Here is a 15,720-nt window from a genome sequence, read left to right as displayed (position 1 = left end):
ACATTGTGCCTTGGTTTAGAGTGTCTGGAAGAGAGTCCTGTCTCAGTCAATTATAGATGATGTGAGAGGGCGGGTGTTCAGGGTTCTTCTGTGACCTCCTGGTTGAGTCGTCAGTGTGTTCTTGGAGTAATTGTGGCCGACCATTCATGGAAAGATTCACCACTGCGTTTTCACCATTTGTGGATAATGGCTCTCACCATAGTTCACTCCAAAGCTTAGAAATGGCTTTGTAACCCTTTCCAGCCTGATAGATGTCAATAACTTTGTTTCTTAGCTGTTTCTTTAGATCGTAACATGTTGTGTTGCTTATTGAGGTCTTTTATTCAGCCATTGTGGAAGTAATCAAGCCTGGGTATAAAACTGACCCCAGCTTTCCAAAATATGTAGTTAATCAGTCAATTTATGATTTAACAAGGGCTACAACAATATGTAGACTAAATGTAAAGAATCTCCGCTTTACTTGTTTATTATAAACTATTGCAGCACCCTAATATGTGTTAGTAAACTCATCTTTACTTTACAAAATAAAATCTACATCTCATTCTTAGTTGGGACAGTGATATTGTTTTAATCCCTATAGAGTAGGAGTAGGTCACACATGAATAGAAGGGATGAATGGCCTGAAGGGATCATTTCCGTACATTTGACTTGACACTCCTCCCACCGACTCCAGAGCAGTCATGCACAGCCCAGTGAGCTGTCCCTTTTTTTTTTCACTTGGGCCAGTCTGGCTTATGTGGTGTGAAAAAGTCCAATATGTTCCACCAATTAAACCAGAGTGTGATTCAAGGGGTAGTCAATGAATAAGAAGAGAAATCATTATGAACAAGTCCCATTTTATCATAGATTTTTTTTCAGTAATTTAACTAACCCAGGTGAATCTCATTTGTGCTGCTACCTATAAAGGCTTAAAAATGTCACAGTATCACATGTAAAGAAACACAGAAAAATCAAAATGTGTGTTTTCCTGAACTCACACATTAAATTGTGAACGCAGTGTAGAAGGGAACAGTGTCGTGTTTCGTCATTTATTAGTTCAGTGTCCTAAAATTATTAATTTGTGGTTTGTTTGTTTGTTTGTTTTAATGAAACCAGAGAACACATGCTGTGTATATTATACCAGATCTTAAACTTATTGATGATGTCTGGAAAAAATGCCCTTCTTGTTTAAAATAACAAAAATAAAAAAGATTCAGTTTAATCTACCAGTGAAAAAATAAACTTACGCCCAAATCCATTTTTAAAGTTATTAAAAGTTATTAATAATTGTGCTAATTATTACTACAATTCTTTATTTTTTGCTTCTCAACATTCTCAGCTTCTCATCATAGTGGCTGATTTTCACAAATTCATCCACGACCGCTGTGTGTACCGAGGGACTCTGCAGGTAGTTTGCTGGAGTCTTTCCAAATCCCACAGAGTGACAAAAAAGGGAGAGTTTTCTGCTAGAAAATCACCGAGCAAGCTGCCTGAAGCAAAGTTGGCACCATGCAGGAAGCAATAAATAACCATGCCAATACAGCCCACTGTGTCTATCAATGGATAGATGGATGAATAGTAGTACAAATCAATTGTTCATTTGTTAGAAAAATTATATATTTTTTTATTTACTAAAACTAAGGCCAAATTACAGAAGATCCCTATCAGATAATTGCAGTAGCAAAAAAAAAACCCTTTATAAAACAATTTATGAAGAAAAGTTAGTTTTTGTCATTGCCAGAAATCTCAGGATATCAAAAAGAGTAAAGCAGAAACAGAAATGACTGCAAATCTCTTTGTGTTTCTACTTTTGGGACCTTTGCATTCAAAGGCATTTTGAAGTTACCTGGGGAGGTGTTCCCTGCCAAAACATTTGGATGTAAATCACATATTTCTACAACTTTGTTTAAACATTTGTTCATAATGTGAATCTGGTGGTCAGTAGACGGGAAAATGTCCCCACGAATGAAATCTGAATAACATAAAAGTCAACATTGTCTTTGTTGTCTCGAAGCCTTGAAATTGCATTTCCAGAAAGAAATCACTTACTGAACCATTTTCAATAAAGTCCAGATCCTGGCCGCATTTAAAGTTAACTTTCAGGACTTTTCTTTTCTTTTCTTTGCTGCACAGTCTTGATGACCCTACCCTGTGTCGCAGTGGTATGTTTGATGGTGTGGTGATACTAATAGTACTTTTCAAATTATAGGAGGTAAGCAGCTCAGTGCAAATTCATATCATTCACATAACCATAAACAGTGCTAAAACCAAACAATGCCCTGGATGGATGGATGGATGGATGGATGGATGGATGGATGGATGGATGGATGGATGGATGGATGGATGGTGCCATGGTACGACCCAGTACCATGGCACTGGATGGATTAGTTGACTATACTAAAGGCCTTTTCTTTACTCTAGGGTGTCTCTTTACAGTCATCTAAATGTGTGATCTAACAGCAGTGATTGTGCTGCCACAATCACACAGCAGCTCTGTTTGGTAAATGAAAGGCATTAAGCAGACTATTGTAGAATAACTTCCAAAGCCTGTGCGCTTCAAAGAAAAGCCAATGACGGCGAGTTATCTTATCAGTGGCTGCACTCATCATCTGGTTTTTAAATACCTAATGTTTTGATTATTTAAGTTGTGCAGCCGTGAATACGTGAAGCCAGTAAGTGTGGCCATCACTATACCCAGTCCTTTTCCCCCCATTTGCCACAACTTTCACAACTTCATGCTCGTGTATAATCTGCTACAGTATATGATGATGCAGGTTTAGGATGTACCAAGTAGGGGTACCAGTGAAAACAGAACTAGAAATAGACCCCATATTTAGCTTTAAATGTATGCAGATCACCTACAGACTATATTATAATTATATATTATAATAATTTTTTTTCTATTTAAGGTCCTGTTTCAACACAACCAACTCTGGTCACAGAATGACTTCCATTGATTAGATTCACAAAGTATTTGTGCTTAAACTCTGTATAAGTTGGGAAATGCAGAAGAATTGCAAACAGAATAGGTAGCAAGCTTCCCGTTATCCATTTAAACCTGACTAACTGGGTCTAGGACATGAAGCAAGCCAAAACACTTAGACTGCATGGCAGTGAAGGGTAGTGGTGTCAATGGTATCACTTAGAAACTAAACAAAACAATTAAAACAGTACATGAACTTTAATATCATTCACGGTTTCAAGATATATATTTTCTAAAGTTCTTGTATTTTATATTTTATCAGAAGTCATTTAAGCATGTACAACTAACCCCCTCTTAACAGTTCATATGGTTGACTCATACTCGCAATCCATCAAATATTCATTAAGCTATATGAAAAATAGGCTGTCAGAACTCCACTGAGGATATCATTTAGGTCTTTGAGTCTTTTATGAAATGGGTAACAGAATTGCTGCCAATTTCCCATCTACTCTCACTGAATTCCACCGAGGCACTTTGGTTTTTTTTTGCAAAAGCATTAGAGAAGTACTCTGCTAAACATAGGCAGCTGAAGACTTCACAGGACTGAAGCTGGTCCCCTGCAATGACCTCCAGCCAGCTCCTGATGGAAATCTAACCAAGCATCACGCCCAATTTGAGACTACAGAGTAAACAAACAGGAGCGCTTTTCAAAGGCACAGGCACTAACAGAGCGAAGAGGGAGACTATCTGCGTCTGTATTCACTCAGTACGCTTTAAAAGTGAGGGCCTGGCATACAGTAGACAACATAGAACACAGACATGTTTGTTCGAATGGTAAATAATTTCCAGTACAAATTATAAACTGAATGCATACACTATATGGACTTATATAGACGCCTCCCCTTTTCCCATCAAAATCAAAGCTCTAGTTTTACCCATGAAAAGTAACATTTTAGTCATTAAGTTTAGCATCCTTAAAAGACTCATAATAAATTCAGATTTAACACTCATACTCAATGAATCCCCCATTGTCTGTCAAAATCTGAACTTTGGCGTCTGAGATGCTGCAAATGCCCTTTGAGTGTGCTGCCTGTGAGTCTGATTTCTCTTCTTAAACAAGCAAAATGTCAAAGGAAAAAATAACCAATCTGAAACGTTTATTAACAACTTCATAAGTTAAACTCTTCAAGCTAATGAGGCCCTTTTCAGATAGTTATTGCATCAGCAAACAATTACATAGTAATCAGGGCAGAATACTACGGAGCCCCGCAGGGGACATGGGAGAAAAAAAAATTAAGACGGACTTTTGCGAGATCTCGCAAAACTATCTCGGGATCTCGCAAAACGTTTGCAAGATCTCGCAAAACAAACTCGGGATCTCGCAAAACTTTTAGCCGCATTCTTCGGACGCCTGCTCGAAGCCGACCGGGAGGTCGAGGCACGATGTGCCGGAAAAGCAGTGTTCCTCCCGGTCGAGAAGAATGCGGCTGAAACTTTTGCGAGATCTCGCAAAACTTTTGCGAGATCCCGAATTTGTTTTGCGAGATCCTGAGTTTGTTTTGCGAGATCTCGCAAAAGTTTTGTGAGATCCTGAGTTAGTTCGTCTTAATTTTTTTTTCTCCCATGTCCCCTGCGGGGCTCCGTAGAATACATAGTATATGTAAAGAATATTAACATACAATGGTTAAAATATAAAATGTAACATAAAAACAGAAATATTAAGTGAAACTTGTAACGCATTACTTGTAACGCATTACTTGTAACGCGTTACTGTAATCCGATTACTTTTTCCGAGTAACGAGTAAAGTAAGGGAATACTATTGCAAAAACGGTAATTAGATTACCGTTACTTTCCCATAGGAATGCTGCGTTACTGCGTTACTAAAACCGTGATTTTTTGCGAGAATGTCTCATGACAATGACGTTAGCAAGTGCGACGTTGTGACAACAGCTGTGTGCAGATCAACAGTGGATAATATATCGAGTGCAGAGAGAGTATGAGCGTGCAGCGTTTAAAGCGTGGAAGTACTGACCTTACTTTGAGTTTGACTCCATAAAAAGTGACAAAAACATTAGTGTCCGTTGTGCGTGGGAAGAAAATTTCTTTTTACAGCGAAAAACACCCCCTAAACTTCCAAGCAAGCACCGAGTGCGCTACGACGTAATGGGAAACTCACAGAGAAACTCGCGGATTCTTCCACACCTGCACCAGGGTAAACCTCCGCCTGCTCCAGTCCTGCTTTACAGGTGAAAATAGAGCAACAGGACCGCTGAGTCTTTGACTTTATTTATTTTCTGCTGTGTTTTACTTGCATCTATTTGAAAGACTGAGTGTAAACACACAAAAAAATATTTTATGTGCTGGAATGTGCAGAAAATAGGTTTAAATATTAAACAAATTTCTTCCAGTCAGAGAATGGTGCATATAATTAAATTTTTGCTTGATGCATAAAGTTAAAAGATTAAAAATAATAAAACAAGTTTTAAAAAGAGACTTTTCCATTGGATTACATTTTGTATGATGGATTATGCAGAAAAAGTAGAATTGGGCTGAAAGATCTATCGCTTTATCACCTATTCAGGTTGTAAATCGTGTTTTTAAAAAGTAACTAAGTAACTAAGTAATTAATTACTTTTGAAAATAAGTAATCAGTAATGTAATGGGATTACTTTTTGGGGGAAGTAATCAGTAATTAGTTACTGATTACTTTTTTCAAGTAACTTGACCAACACTGTTCAGCACTAGTAACCAGAAACATAATGTCATGTTGATAAATGTCTTTGTTAATCTTTCTCTGACTTTATTTTGTAAAGGTATCTGGTTTTATTTAAATACTAGAGATTTTACAGTTTAAAAAAAAACATGTGGAAAACCTGTCAAAGTTAAAGACAGAGATTGGGATCTTGTTTCTTCAGGTCTTTGTCATTCGCAGATAGTCAGATCACTGTGTAGTCCACAGTTTTGTCTGTGCTTGATTGCAGGGATATTGTTTATATGCACGCTTCGACCACCTTGAAGCCACTTGACTCTGTGTATCACCGGGCGTTGCAATTTAGCACAGGTGATTAATTTCTTACTCACCATTGTATCTTACATGAAAAAGTGGAATGGTCCTCCCTAATGAATAAAAGCAGGCAACCTTGCATGAGGTTTATTTACAAGGCCCTACTGCATAGATTGTCAATGTCAGGTCCCAGGAGGTTTTAGCATTAGCTGTACTTGAAATGAAAATGAATTACTTTATACTACTTTATATTTTCAGAGATAAGATAAGATAGAACTTTATTAATCCCTCGGGTGGGTTCCTCTGGGAAATTCGACTTCCAAAAAGCACAGCAACGACCGAAGTTACAGTTACAGAATTGTTTATATATATATATATATATATATATATATATATATATATATATATATATATATATATATACACACACACACACACACATATAAATACAGAGACAAATATAAATAAAATATACAAAGGAGATAAATAGAATAAATAGGAATAAAAAATAAAAATACAAGTGAATTGCACATTTCAAGTATTGAGTCTATTGCACTGTTGACTATTTACAAAAAGTATTGCACAAGGTATTGCACAGTGAGGTGAAGAGGCACTACAGCTTAGTTGTTCCCCCCTCCTTTGTCCTCCTGTTTCCCCTCCCTCTCCCCTCCAGAGAGGAGTTAAACAGTTTGATGGCGTGTGGGACAAAGGAGTTTTTAAGTCTGTTAGTTCTTGTCTTGGGGAGAAGCAACCTGTCACTGAACAGACTCTTCTGATTATTTATGGCCGTGTGCAGAGGATGCCCAGCATTGTTCATAATGTCCATCAGTTTCTTTAATGTCCTTTTCTCTGCCACTGTCACCAGAGTGTCCAGCTTCATGCCGACCACAGAGCTAGCCCTCCTGATCAGTTTCTCCAGCCTGGATGAGTCCCTCTTTGCTGTGCTGCTCCCCCAGCACACCACAGCATAGAAAAGTACTCCAGCAACCACTGACTGGTAAAACATCCTCAGGAGCTTCCTGCAGATGTTAAAAGACCTCAGCCTCCTGAGGAAGTACAGTCGGCTTTGGGCTTTTTTATACAGGTGCTCTGTGTTGCATGACCAGTCCAGTTTATTGTCCACCCACAGCCCGAGGTACTTGTACTTGTTGACCACCTCCACCTCCTCCCCCTCTATCTGAACCGGCAGTGGACCTGCTCTAGACCTCCCGAAGTCCACAACCAGTTCCTTAGTCTTTGAGGTGTTGAGTTGCAGGTGGTTTGTGTGACTCCATGCGACAAAGTTCCTCACCAGACTTCTGTACTCCTCTTCCTGATCATCCCAGATACACCCCATGATGGCCGTGTCATCTGCAAACTTCTGAATATGGCATAATTCAGAGTTGTAGCAGAAGTCAGAGGTGTACAGGGTGAAGAGAAGAGGGGACAGCACAGTTCCCTGTGGTGCTCCTGTGCTGCTGACCACAGTGTCAGACGTGATGTCCTTCAGCCTGACGTACTGTGGTCTGTCGGTGAGGTAGTCGGAGATCCAAGCCACCAGGCAGGGGTCCACCTCCATCCTGTTCAGTTTTTCCTGAAGCATACAGGGCCGGATGGTATTAAAGGCACTGGAAAAGTCAAGAAACAGTATCCTGACCGTGCCTTTTCCCCCATCCAGGTGTGAGTGGGCTCTGTGTAGGAGGTACAGGATGGCATCCTCCACTCCGACACCCGCCTTGTATGCAAACTGTAGTGGGTCCTGGGCATGTTGTACCTGTGGTCGGAGGAAGTTGAGGAAGAGCCGCTCTAGAGTCTTCATAAGATGTGACGTCAGTGCCACCGGTCGGAAGTCATTCAGCTCATTGGGCCGGTTCTTTTTGGGGACCGGGACGATGCAGGATGTCTTCCATAGGGCGGGCACTCTCCCCAGTCGCAGACTGAGGTTGAAGACTCGTTGTAGCGGCTCCCCAAGTTCAGCAGCACACGCCTTTAGCATCCTAGGACACACCTTGTCTGGGCCTGCTGCCTTTCTGGGGCGAAGCTTCCTCAGTTGCCTCCTGACCTGATCCACTGTGACACTGGGAGATGTTTGGGAGGAGGGGAGGGGGGGAGATGTCTTGCTGCTGAGAGAGGGATTGGAGGAGGGGGGTGTCATGGTGTCAGGAAGGGGGGGAAGCGAGGGAGGCAGGAGAGTGGGGAGAGGACTCTGTAGTGAAGGTGAGGGTGAGGGTGGGGGGGTTGTGGGCTGGTCAAACCTGTTGAAGAAGTTGTTGAGTTCGTTTGCCTTCTCCACAGTCCCCCCCACTGTGCTTTTCTTGGTGTTGTGGCCTGCCTACAAATGGAGACTACAAAAGAACTACAAAGCTACATTCTCCTATTTCATTGGAGCATTTTAAAAGGTCATATATATTTATCTGCAGCTACTCTTGAATATATGTTTCTTAATTTGTGATCACATATAAGGTCATTTCATTATGTGGTTGTATGTCTTTGTACACAGGTCTCCCCTGAAAAAGAGCTCTCGATCTCAAACAGAGAAAAATTTTAAATGAAGGATGTAATAATAACAGTGATGTTACATATTAATGTTACACTTTTTTCTTTTGAATAGGCTGTGTTGCAGCATGGCAGCTGCACAGCCCTACTAGACCTGAGAGCTGTTACAGCTTAATTTGTTAATTGTTAATACCAGGTTAGTGATTTAATCTTTGTTTTTAATAGACCCCTCTTGAAAAAGGTTAGTACTCCCTCATCTGTACTCATCTGTCTCCGAAATCACTCCTCTTAGTCAAGCGGGTGAGCTTAATATCCTGCCCTGTCAATTGCCACTGAGAGAAGGGGGATTTTATATTTTTTAAATCTCATGATAGCCACTCGGAAATGCTGGCCTGAAGGCAGGAGCTAAACACATTCCACAATGGCTGGTCAGGACAGTCTTGAATGGTATTGGCTTTCCTCAGTGCCTCTGTGCTGCACTGTAATTGCAAGAGCTGTAGCTGACTTACCCCAACGATCTTATTTGTCAATTTTACAAGACCCCTAAGCTTTTCTTTAGTGAACAAGGTGAAGTTTCCACACAAGGCTAAAATGCATAATATTAAAACCGAGATTATGCAGTTCAATCTCAGGAAAAGTTCCTTAGAGCAGTCACTGGGGGATAAAGAGCTCAGTTTTGACTCTTGGGTAATGGTTTTATATTCTTTCTTTTACCAACAATCAGTGACTATTGATTTGGTTTAACAACAATAACAACTTTCTGACCATTAGAAAGTAATTTCAGTTGCCTAAACATAATCATGCCTGAACCACAGGGGTGTCCGATTAGCACGCACTCAAAAATCATGCTGACAAATGACCTGCTTTGCCATTTAGACATAAGAGCCTCTTGCCCTGATTTTTTTGGAGTGCTCAGTAGTTTGAAACTACTGAGCTGTTTTGAAACTGCATTTGCAAACTTGCACTGCAACAACAAAACATCAGCAGTGATGGGAGAGTGGCAGACAATGTACCGATGCAGTGATGCTTTATTACAGTTTCCTTACTGTTAACAGATTCCACACAAAACCCCAAAAAAACAACATCATACTCAAATGACAAGTATTGTCTCTGCAGACTTCCATTGTCGTTGTGTCACCAACTGATACGTTGCTCAGTTATGATAAACTTGGGCATTGTGTGTAATTTTGAGAGGAGCCCACACACTGCAGCTGGCTACTGTAAACATGTTTGCATCATATCTGTTAGTTGATGTTAAACGATAACACGGCTTTTTCAAAAAGCACAGTTTTTTTAACCTAAAGCTGTGGAGCCATATTCACTAAATAATTTGTTGTCAGCAGAAGCAGTTTTCGATGTTGTTTAAGCATTTTATATTGCATACAGTCATTTAGACCTGATTTAAGTGGCCATGCAAGAGGATGAAGTTCTGCTTTTTGGCAGCGTCGTTGCAGGCTTCGCCCCCTCAGGCTTCAGACCTAGAGGCTACTTATCACTCCGTGCCAGAACTCTGGTTATAATCACATCTATTTAATGACTTACACATTTGATTCAAACATTACTGAAGACTCAGTGGAGCCAGAACAGTGTTTCTTCTGCCCTTTGGGCTAAATAGGCTTTTCCTGATTTGTTCACATCCCTGAAAATGTCACTGCACAGAGATAGACGTCTCCTTGATATCTCTACCCTTCCATTTAACCAGTGCTATACCCACAGACGAGACTTTTAATTACTTTTTGAGAGACAGGACAGTGTATTATCAAACACATTATTTTCACCTCAGACATCTCCCAGCCCGACTCAATCAATAGTACCATTCTTCTGTATGAACATATTAATATCACAGTCTTATAATGAAAATGAAAAGTGTCAGGTTCGGTGGGTAATCTGTTTTAGGTATCGATTCGTGCCGAGAGTCGTCCAAGGTCACGGCCCCTGCTTTATGTATGTATGTATGTATGTGTATATAGGTGTGTGTGCACATAAAAACACACACACACACTTGCACATGCCTACCAGTGGGTATATTTAGCTCTTTAAGCAACGCTCTCCAGCTTCTTAAATTGTTGATCTATTTGCCCTTGCCTTTTCTCGCAGTTAACTCCTCTCCCCTTACCTTTTCTTCTTCATGACTCAGCCTCTCTGGTGTGCTCTTCCTATATTCAGTTATGTCACTGAACATTTGCAAATTAACCTAATGATTCATTTCTTACAGCAGCAGAATATTGTTAGAGCTTGGCATCTAGGCTCATCACTCTGCACAAATAGTCTATGAATAAAATTGGGAAGTGATGAGCAAATATTGCCCAGAGCCTACAGGTGGTAGAGGGTCCAAAACAACAGCGCGCAGATGCACGGCACAAGAACCAATGACATGTCAGAAAGAGAGATGGCGACATTTTTATGCCTTTGTAAAACACTGAAATGGGAAATTGGGTGTTTTTGGTGTGTTGTGAGAAGGATCTATGGTTTTGACCCTGTTATTTATATTTCCAGAGCGTCACCACCTTCTTTTAAAAAGGAAAAATTGTAATATAGGGCTGTCAAAAGATAATTAAGCTTCTGGGAACTCTAGACCGACCTGTGGTACAGGCATTATTCTCACCTATGCAGGTGTCCAAGCTCTGCAGCAAACCTGGATAAGATAAAGGTGCTGTCTCAAAAGCTAAGATAAGAAATTATTTAACTAAACCATTTTTTTTTTAAAGATTGCTCAAAGACTTCAAATTCCAAGATACAGTTTTGGCAGCATGATACTAAAGTCACTGTACAGCAGGAAACCTCCCTGGATAAACACGACTGCCAAAGACTTAATGAAAGCAAGAACAAAGAATCTGCAGAGTATAAGAAGAACACTAAACAAGCAAGGACTTTGTCAAGGAAATATTACATAGCTATATTTTTCAGCTGGAAGGTTTCATCGGGGTTTTGAAATAAAATACAAACACAGACACTTAAGTAACACAAGCCATGACACCGATGATTTATAGGTGTGTTGCTGGAAAAGAGAGCAGGCTACAAAATTCACATGGGAAATCAAAACTGTGAACATCTACCAGATGTAGCAGAGTATCTGTCTTCACAGCGAAACACGCGAGAATCAAAACACTGCTAAAGTGCCTTAAGACTCTTTGTTTTGTTTGCAAGCAGGGACTTCATGACGGCACTTTTGCTGCACAATTTTACCGAGTAAAACAAAACACAAGCTGACTTAAATGTGGACGAAAGTAACAGATCAGCCTGTAGATTGAAGGATTCTGTTAACAGAGTGACGAGACTAAAGTGGAACTGTTTGGATCCATGAATCAAGATGTCATGTTGTTTAAAAAGAGACAATCCACTGAAGAAGAATGTGTTGGCTTAGGTCCCGAGATGATTGGTAATCAGTTCATTAATCATTCCTGGTGCATCATTCAGTAGCCACCGGAGTCTCAAGAGATGTTATTCACTGAAAATATTCTGACACATTTAAAGAAAAGAAGATGCAGCAATTAAATTAAGACAAGCGGCATGTTTTGGCAGCTGAGTATTTTGTTTTTGCTTAAAATTCATGATCATACCCTATGTCGTATGATGTTTTTCTGGGGGAAAAAACAGGCACAGAGCCTGCCAGTGTTTGTGAATATGTGTGGGTTTGGTTTTGTTTTTTTAAATTATATGTTATTTACTTTGCTGTATATGTCATTACTATATTTTCATCCTTTTTTAGTCATAAAACTAGATTAAAGTCGTGGCAGATGGTTGCTCCTCCCTGGTTCTGCTGGAGGCTTCTTCCTGTTAAAAGGGAGTTTTTCCTTTCCACTGTCGCCCAGCGCTTGCTCGTAGGGTCTCATAGGTCTAAACCTTACAATATAAACCACCTTGAACTGACTGTTGTTGTGATTTGGCGCTATATAAATAAAATTGAATTGAATTGAATTAAAAAGTGGAAAAAAAAATCTATAATTAAAAGTCAACATTTAGATGTTGGTTTGGCAGTGCTGGATTAAACTCTTTTGACTTTTACACCAAGTTTGATTCATATGTGAGAAGTAAAGCTAGTTGGTTAAGGTCAGGCATCAAAAAACATCATTGTTTGGGTAAAAATCTTTGCCAGTCTTTTTAAACGTTGTTGTCATAGTTGCCATGATGATGCTTCCCTCTTTCCTCTACAAAAAAAACTTCTGACTTTAATATTTCCTACTGAACTGTATCGCATGTCGCTGAACATGAAAAGGCTGATTCATTTGCAAGTAGTTTTACTTATTTTCTACCTGATGTACTATTTCAACCTACAAAAACAATGGAAAATGCAGGTTCCTTTTCGGATTTGTAATTTTTGGTTGTCAAGACAATCTCGAGACAGTTGTTTGCCCTGTTGTTTAAATCAGTGTTGCAGTCGCAGAGCTTAATACTTTGAGGGTTTTGTGCTGAAAGCTGATAATACTCAAATGCAATGTTAACATACTGATACTCACTCATAATGGAGAACCAATCCATTTGTGTTAAATATTTCTAAACTGACATGTGTCCTCTGTGTTTTGACAGATGCCATGCTGCTGGTGGCAGACAGGCTGCAAGGCCCCTCCAATATTGAAGCAGTTATACAACCAATTGACATCAAGATCTCTGACGCTATCATGACTATGCAGGACAACAGCATGCAAGTGTCAGCCAAGGTACTGTATCCTGAAGAAGCTGTGCTGACTTTGTTGAATTTGTGCTGAAAACAGTGTTCACACACACACAATATCTGACCTGATAAACAGTGTGTACATTTTTAAGTAGTGTAAAACCACAAGTAACATAAAAAATTGCCTTGTCTAATATCTCATCCAGGAAATAATGAGCATAATAACTGGACTATATTAGCAGTCCTCAACTTCTCATCTCATTGTCCCTTTTTATTTTGTTATTCATATGAATCTGCATGATTCAGCAGAAATATGTCAATCTGTGCAATGTAAATGCAACATATATTTGGAACCCTGTGACAAGCTTTTACACATAACACAGTCTCCTAAACATCACAATTGTATTCGCATATCTAAAATTTGGGACAGGACATATTAACGTTTTCGCTGCTAATTCTGTCTTTGTCCTCTTTAGACTTCATATTGTAAATTGTTCTTGGCACATTTTAAATATGAAGTGGCACAATTAGGATATTATCACACAGTGGATGGTTTTTCACTGCCTTTCTTGTCAAAAGGCAGCTTTTTCACTTCATCATTGTTATTCTGATGGTTACGTGTGGCCCATCTCCATGCCAGAGTTACAAAAGTCACTGTGAATTAGCCGTCACATTGTCTCCCATATCAAACAGCTGTCAATGTCCAACTTAACCCCTTGTCAATGCGCTTGACGTTTCACTTCTCTGAGGCTGTGCTTGGCTGACAGATTGGTGTCAGATTATAATCTTTCACATTTTGACCATTTCCCTGAGTTGTCTTGTTCTTCGTTTACTGCTCCTCAAACCTGTTGAAAAACATTTTGCTTGTGCGATGTACAAGATATTGGAAGCGTAATCATGGTGAAGAATTGCTAAATATTAGAAAAAAGCAGTCTCTTGTCATGACAGCCATCTAATACATTAGGGTGCTCCATCACTACTGAGCCAGGGGCCAGTAAACGTGCCAGGGATGAATGCTAATGAGCTGTGCTGTTTGGAGGTGTCTTGTTTGGGCCTTTAAAGCAATCTGCTGTTCATATGAACCTCTATGAGCCACACACTGATTAATGCGAGATTCCAGTGGTGAATCTGCACTTCTCAAAGCATAAACAACTGAACTTTTGTTTGTTAAATTTAAGAACTTTCCTTTTAAAAAAGCCAATGTGTGTGCGGGTTTACATTGTTCCCGGGTAGTTACTTTCTCTGTATCGCTCAGCCATGTAACACTAAATATTACAAAATGCTACAATTCTGCATTTTCCTCTCCCAAAAGTTTTCCTATTTGCAGTTTAGAATAAAATTAGCCTATTACGTTTATCTCTTCTGTACGCTGACAGCTTCATTTCAGTTGTAGTTTGTGATAACGTGGATGCAAAACAAGGATGCGACACAGAATCCTGGTCAGATGTCAGATTTTCTTAATTTTATATCTCGCTAGGACGACTGAGTAACAACATATCAAGGGTTAATTCCTTTTCTCCCAACAATATCACACTTCATTTAAAAAGAGACTCATCACTGATAGACAGTATTGGTTCCAGGACGGCTCTCTACAGTTTGGCTGTCTCAAATCACAGAGCAGAAATGGTGCTGAGAGCAAATTGACAGAGGGAGAAATATCAGTGGTAGAGCAAAGTACAAGTTTTGTGGGATCAAAATGGATGTGTAATCTACAAAGTAACAGACTCAGCCCTGGCTCAGTGCAGTTTTGTGCATCCTCTGAATGCTGACAACTAAATTATTTATCACTGCAAAGTTCGCTGTCATTATTATGGGGAAATATTGCATTATTATTACAAAACTGGGCAGTTTATCCTCTTTTCCCTGGCGTCTGCCTTTTCTCTGCGGTAACTTTGTGTACCTCTCTTCTGTTTTTAGGTCTTTCAAGGGTGTGGCCAACCAAAGCCATCAGGAATAGGCAGGTCTGTGCGGGGCATCTCAGATGTGTTCAGTGGGCGTTTCAGGCCCTACACCCCTGAGGAGAGGCCAACCACTGCAGCTGGAACAAGCCTGGATAGACTGGTATGCACCGAGACTAGATAATTTCGCCAGTACTGTAAACCTGGATTGAAAAATGCAGTTATAAAAATTAAATGAAATAATAATTACCTTTGTGATATAAACAGCTCCAGAGATGACTGAAAGATGAAATAATTTATGTGGAAGAACTGATCCATTCCTAAAGCAAACCTCGAATACAAAGCCTTGACTTTAAAGCCTAACTCATGCGGTGCTAATGCATGATGATTTCCAGTAAAGAAGTCAGGATTCTGCCAACAAAGGATGCAGAACACGCTTCCTTTCTCACATTTTTCAAAAGCTCAACTGATTTCCACTGTACAGAAGTGGAGTGTTTTTGAAATTTTATTGGCAGAGGCAGACTCGGTGGTGGCATGCTGAGTTTAAGGTCGACTTACTGGGGCTCATGTCAAAAGGCCAGAAAAAATAGAGGCTTGTTCATATAGTCCATATAGCCCCCAGGTGCTGTGTGACTTCCACTGCTGCTGTACTCGGACTTAAAATATTTCTGTTCTTTCACTCACTGCTGATGGTTACAGAGAAAAATCACAACAGCACACGCTTTTTCAACACAAGCTGGACATGTTGTTTAATACATATTCCTCGTGAGCATTAGAGAAGGGTAAAGCCCAAGCCTTATCCCAAAATGTGCAAAATGTTCAAAATCA

The 15,720-nt window shown here is 39.8% G+C and overlaps 1 protein-coding gene across 1 annotated transcript in view; it reads left to right on the top strand.

Moving 5' to 3' along the window:
- The window catches only part of LOC308398003 (glypican-6-like), a 192,799-nt gene that overhangs the window by 117,013 nt on the left and 60,066 nt on the right, over positions 1-15,720 (top strand). The window contains exons 6-7 of the mRNA XM_080884364.1: positions 12,910-13,040; positions 14,912-15,055. Coding sequence (XP_080740490.1) covers positions 12,910-13,040; positions 14,912-15,055 — 275 coding nt within the window. The remainder of the gene's footprint in view (positions 1-12,909; positions 13,041-14,911; positions 15,056-15,720) is intronic.

The sequence above is a fragment of the Rhamphochromis sp. 'chilingali' genome (genome assembly GCF_963969265.1).
Source record: "Rhamphochromis sp. 'chilingali' genome assembly, chromosome: 6".
Classification (NCBI taxonomy): Eukaryota; Metazoa; Chordata; class Actinopteri; order Cichliformes; family Cichlidae; genus Rhamphochromis; species Rhamphochromis sp. 'chilingali'.
This window is presented reverse-complemented; position numbering and strand designations above follow the sequence as displayed.